A 5,531-nucleotide genomic window follows, 5' to 3' on the forward strand; every position below is an offset into this window, starting at 1 on the left:
TGACTCATACTTGGGAGATGAAGCAACGTGGAATGTAGCTGTTGGCAGCAATATGCCAGATCGTGAAAACAACACATTTTGTTTTGAAGATAAAAATACCATTCTCCAGGAAATGGTTCTATCGGAAAAACATGTAAATGTGTGCATTTGTTAAGTGACGAGTTCAAATTTTGACTCATGGGTAAACTAGACATTAGAGGAAAGGCAAAGGTAATAATAATAAGTTTGGCGTTAAAAGGAGGAGACAAAATTTACTAAAAAAATTAGTTAGGTATGTGCCTTGCCTCTGAGCATCAGCAGGCCAACCTTATTTAATAGTTCTTCGTTAAAAGCTAAGAAATTATACCACCTTAAAGCTGTCAGGGGCTTTAGGGAGCCTGAAATGTAATTCATCAGAGTGGATGCTTACGTGCGATGAGCCTGAGCCCTTGAACACTTGATCAGGATTTTTCCTCTATAATCTTTGTTTTCAGTGAATGAGATTTTAGTATGTGGAAAGTGCACATAAGCTACGCAAATCCAAATGCTATCTCTGCCTTTTAGTTTTTCTGTTTTTTTAAACCTAAAGACAAGGCTATAGCCCTTTATTCTATCATTTTCTAATTTATTTTCCTATATTCCCATTACACTTAATCTCCAACCCGGGAAGAAGACGAGGAGAGAGGAAAGGAATATAGGATTCCCTCCATCTCCCTGCAGTGTCTTGCAGGTCGGGGTCTCATAATGAATTGAGTACGTTAGGGACCAGCACTTTTAAACATTGAAGTGAAATCAAACAGAAAACATCAAAGTGGCTTGCATGTAGTCAGCCTAAAGTATGCTTTTAATCATATATAAACTCTGTGTCTATGTATGTGTATGTGTGTATTTATGTATCTCGTGTGACTAAGTTGCAACATAATATGTTTATCTTACTGTATGTCATAGTCAAAAAACTCTGAAAATCAATATTTTACCTTATGGATTATTCTCTTCTCAGGGCCATCTTTCCAAGGGATCCCAGGACAGGGGTAGTTGGAGGGCCACTTCTTTACAGCCTATGTGACCAAAATGCCAATGCGTCTTCAGAGCCTCGAGTTCTCAGTAGCTAAGTGTGTCAGAGTACAGGAACAAAATAGGTTTCCATCACTCATACTTCTCACACAGCAAAAACAAAGAATTAAACAGAGTCTCTTCACCTTGACGTCACCTGCGTTCTTCACACAGTGCTTTGAATACCATCTCTGGATGCCATCTTTGTAGATCGTTGGTTTGTTTGGCATCTCCTTTTTTTTCCCCAATTCGGTCAGACCGATTCTCGACTTTCCCCCTCTTTTTGGTACATTTGTGATTCTTCTTGTTCCTTCCTTCTCTCCCTCCTCCTGCTGCTGTGTGTGTGAATAGATATTCGTGCACATCAAGAATGTGATGGAAGTGACGTTACTTCTTCTCAGTGTATCACATCTGGATATGTACAGCATCAGCTTGTCCCAATAACGGAGCTCTTTTTCTGACTATGTAAACTCTGTGTGTGTGTGTGTGTGTGTGTGTGTGTATACACCAGCCATGTGTGCTGGGCTAAGGCTTCCTCCCTTAGTTAAGCTGGTATCCCCTGGTTTCTCCGTGTACTGTGCTGGTATTATATTTCCTTTGTAATTAATAAGTAATTTTTGAGAGGGTACTCTTAATCTCTATCCTCATCAAACTTTCACTTGTAAATTTTAGCCTTCATTAGTGGCTCTTGCCTAGCAATGTAGGCTCAGACTGTTTCTCCTTCCTGACATCACAATCTTGAAAAATTTTCTCCATTTTTAAAAATCATTTATTAAAATGAATAGCTTGACAACCTCATATTCAAATGCCTAACCTCAAATTCTTCTGACCTCCAATTCAAAATTCTGCCTGTAGCGTCTAGCTTAGACTTTTGGTCAAACAAGGACTCACTAAGGTTTGCATTCCTAAAGTTAGCTTCAGGATACTTAGAATATTAAGGAAAGGTCCAGGTGTGGTGGCTCATGCCTGTAATCCCAGTGCTTTGGGAGGATGAGGCCAGTGGATCACCTGAGGTCAGGAGTTTGAGTCCAGCCTGGACAACATGGTGAAACCTCATCTCTCCCAAAAATACCAGAAAGAGCCGGGCATGGTGACCTGTGCCTGTAGTCTCAGCTACTCGGGGAGCTGAGGCAGGAGAATCGCTTGAACCCAGGAGGCAGAGGTTGCAGTGAGCAGAGAACGTACCACTGCACTCCAGCCTGGGCTACAGGCTGAGACTCCATCTCAAAAAAAAAGAAAAACAAACAAAAAAAGGGTCTTAGGGAAATATTAAAAACTCAACATATTTCAATGAAAATTGGCAATGCAGATTGTCAGCGGCTTATTCAGAGGCTGTGACCATTTTCCAAGGCTTTTCTAAGAGCGACATCTCGATCTTAACATTTCAGTAAAGATTTTCTCCAGTTACGTATTAATTTTTTGAAGCTCTTGTGATTGTATTGGTGTCACCATAAGTCATTGTATTCACACTAGTTGTATTCCTGTTCAGGATTTGGAATAGCATAGAGAAAATGAAAGTGTTTGAATTAAATAATGGACAAATGCCTGTCCTGGGGAAAAAACCTTGAACCTGCATGAATTTATGGCCAATTACACAGGTTATAAATGCTGAAGTTTTAGGTCCGCTTGTGTTAAATATATTAGCAATTTCTATTGCATGTGTCATGTACTGAGCTGTAAGAAGCCACCTCAGGATGTACCACCTGCTCCCATTTGTTGTGTGGTGAGGGGTATGGATCTTCTAATGCCTCCAAAGCCCTTTGCTAATAAGGCTTAGCTTTTTCCTGTATCTGCAGATATCTTGGTCTGGATCCCTCACTTTTCTTTTCTTTTCTTTTTTTTGAGATGGAGTCTCACTCTGTCACCCAGGCTGGGAGTGCAGTGGCACCACCTCCACTCGCTGGAACCTCCGCCTCCTGGGTTCGAGCGATTCTCCTGCCTCAGCCTCCCCAGTAGCTGGGATTACAGGTGCGCGGCACCACACCTGGCTAATTTTTGTATTTTTAGTAGAGACAGGGTTTCACCACATTGGTCAGGCTGGTCTCGAACTCCCGACCTCAGGTGATCCTCCCGCCCGGCCTCCCACAATGTTGGGATTCCAGGCACGAGCCACTGCGCCCGGCCAGGATCCCTCACTTTAGAGAGCAGATGCAATACAGGAAATTTGCACTATGAAGCAAATGTGTCTAAATTTACGCCTCTTTTTCAGAAACTTTTATTACAAAATTAAACATATTTTCTCATAAAAAAAAAAAATGTACCAGCTGAAAGCAGCACCCCTGCATTTCTCCTGATCTTGGGGTTTGGCCCTGTGAGGGCTGCTTCATATGTGTCTTCTGGGCTCACCTGGACTTTTACAGAGGGCTGAACCCTCACTGGGTCCTGCATGAGCTCATAATGTGTTCAGGGACTCATGCAGCCGGGAGTCTCCAGACTAAAGCCTCATTCTTGGCCTGGAGCAGTGGCTCACGCTTGTAATCCCAACACTTTGGGAGGCCAAGTTTGGCGGATCACTTGAGGTCAGGAGTTGGACATCAGCCTGACCAACATGGCGAAACCCCATCTCTACTAAAAATACAAAAATTAGCTGGGCATGGTGGTATGTGCCTGTAATCCCAGCTACTTGGGAGGCTGAGGGATGAGAACTGCTTGAACCGGGGAGGTGGAGGTTGCATTGAGCCGAGATCGTGCTACTGCACTCCAGCCTAGTTGACAGAGTGAGACTTGACCTCAGGTGATCTGCCCACCTTGGGCTCCCAGAGTGCTGGAATTACAGGCGTAAGCCACCACGCCCCGCCCCTACTCTTACATTTATATTAATTTCCTTGCTGTAAACTAATTATTTCTGGTGAGGAAAATGGAGCCGAGCTCAGGCTGTAAAATGCAACTTCACCTCTGCTGCAAGGAAAAAGGATGAGGCAAGGGGGAACTGACTGAACTATGACTGAAATAGGAGCCAGACATTCTAGGAAAGATTTAGATATAATTCCGGATAGGAGGTAAAATGTCTTGATAAAACTAGAAAAATGGTTTATATATTAATGTCCTCATGAACTCATATATGCATAGAGAGATCCACACGCCTAAATGAATGCATGTCCTGGAATGAACCCAAATGGCCATCAATGATAGACTGGATCAAGAAAATGTGGTACATATACATCGTGGAATACTATGCAGCCATAAAAAGGAACGAGATCATGTCCTTTGCATGGACATGGATGGAGTTGGAAGCCATTATCCTCAGCAAACTAACGCAGGCAGAGAAAATTAAACACCGCATGTTCTCACTTATAAATGGGAGCTTAATGATAAGAACACATGGACACATGGGGGAAGGACACACCAGGGCCTGTCGGAGGGTTGGGGGTGGCAGGAGGGAGACCATCAGGAAGAACAGCTAATGGATGTTTGGGCTTAACACCTAAGTGATTGGATAATCTGTGCAGCAAACCACCATGGCACATTGTTAACCTATGCAATAAACATGCACATCCTGCACATGTACCCAGAACTTCAAATAAAAGTTGAAGAAAAAATAAACACATGTCCATAGGTATAAAAAGAAAATGTATACAGATATCAAACCATCACATTGTATACTTCACATACGTATAATTTTTGTCAATTATAACTCAATAAATATGGAAAAAGTAAAAAAAATAAATAAATATGTTTATATATGAACAAAAGAAAGAAGCAGCATTGTTTCCCAGGTTGGAATCTGTCACTAAGGCTACTTGTGGTGGATGGCCACAGTCTTTGCAGCCTTTCCCACCAGAAGTGGAACAGATCTCTGTACCCCAGGGCCCAGGGCTGGCCTGGGACTTCCGACGGCCAATAGAGTCAGTGGCAGCGGCCATATGTGATTTCCAAGTCTGGGCCGGGGAAGACTTCGTGTTTCCCACTCTCCCCGCTGCCCCGTTCACACCAGTACCCTCTAATCTGACCCCGCAACCTCTATTCTCATTCTTAAGAATGAGGCTTTTTGGCCGGGCATGGTGGTTCACCAGGATCACTTGAGGTCAGGAGTTCAAGACCAGCCAGGCCAAGGTGGTGAAACCCCATCTCTACTGAAAATACAAAAATTAACTGGGTGTGGTGGCAGAGCTACTCAGCTACTCAGGAGGCTAAGGCAGGAGAATCACTTGAACCCGGGAGGAGGAGGTTGCAGTGAGCCGAGCTGAGATTGCGCCACTGCACTCAGCCTGGACAACAGGGCAAGACTCTGTCTCAGAAAAAAAAAAGTAAGAGTAGGAGCAGCTGGCCTCGAAGTCAGAGGCCTCCACTTCTGAGTGTGTCCGTGATATCATTGCGGCTACAGCATCCAGACCCTCCCCACTGAAAACATTCTGAACTCTTCTCTTACAGAGATTAACCACAGTGCTGATAATTTGCACATATTTCTTCTGATATGTGGACTTCGACAAGTTAAGGATCCTCTCTATCTGGTGGATGCATTTTCAGGTGTGTTTGCGGGCTGCCTTCCTCCACGCTGT

At 43.6% G+C, this 5,531-nt stretch overlaps 1 protein-coding gene across 1 annotated transcript in view; it reads left to right on the forward strand.

Annotated features, from left to right (window-relative positions):
* The window catches only part of GLT1D1 (glycosyltransferase 1 domain containing 1), a 114,502-nt gene that overhangs the window by 44,000 nt on the left and 64,971 nt on the right, over positions 1–5,531 (forward strand). Inside the window, exon 7 of the mRNA XM_011988887.1 lies at positions 5,404–5,499. Coding sequence (XP_011844277.1) covers positions 5,404–5,499 — 96 coding nt within the window. The remainder of the gene's footprint in view (positions 1–5,403; positions 5,500–5,531) is intronic.

This window comes from Mandrillus leucophaeus, unplaced genomic scaffold (genome assembly GCF_000951045.1).
Source record: "Mandrillus leucophaeus isolate KB7577 unplaced genomic scaffold, Mleu.le_1.0 Scaffold34, whole genome shotgun sequence".
NCBI lineage: Eukaryota > Metazoa > Chordata > Mammalia > Primates > Cercopithecidae > Mandrillus > Mandrillus leucophaeus.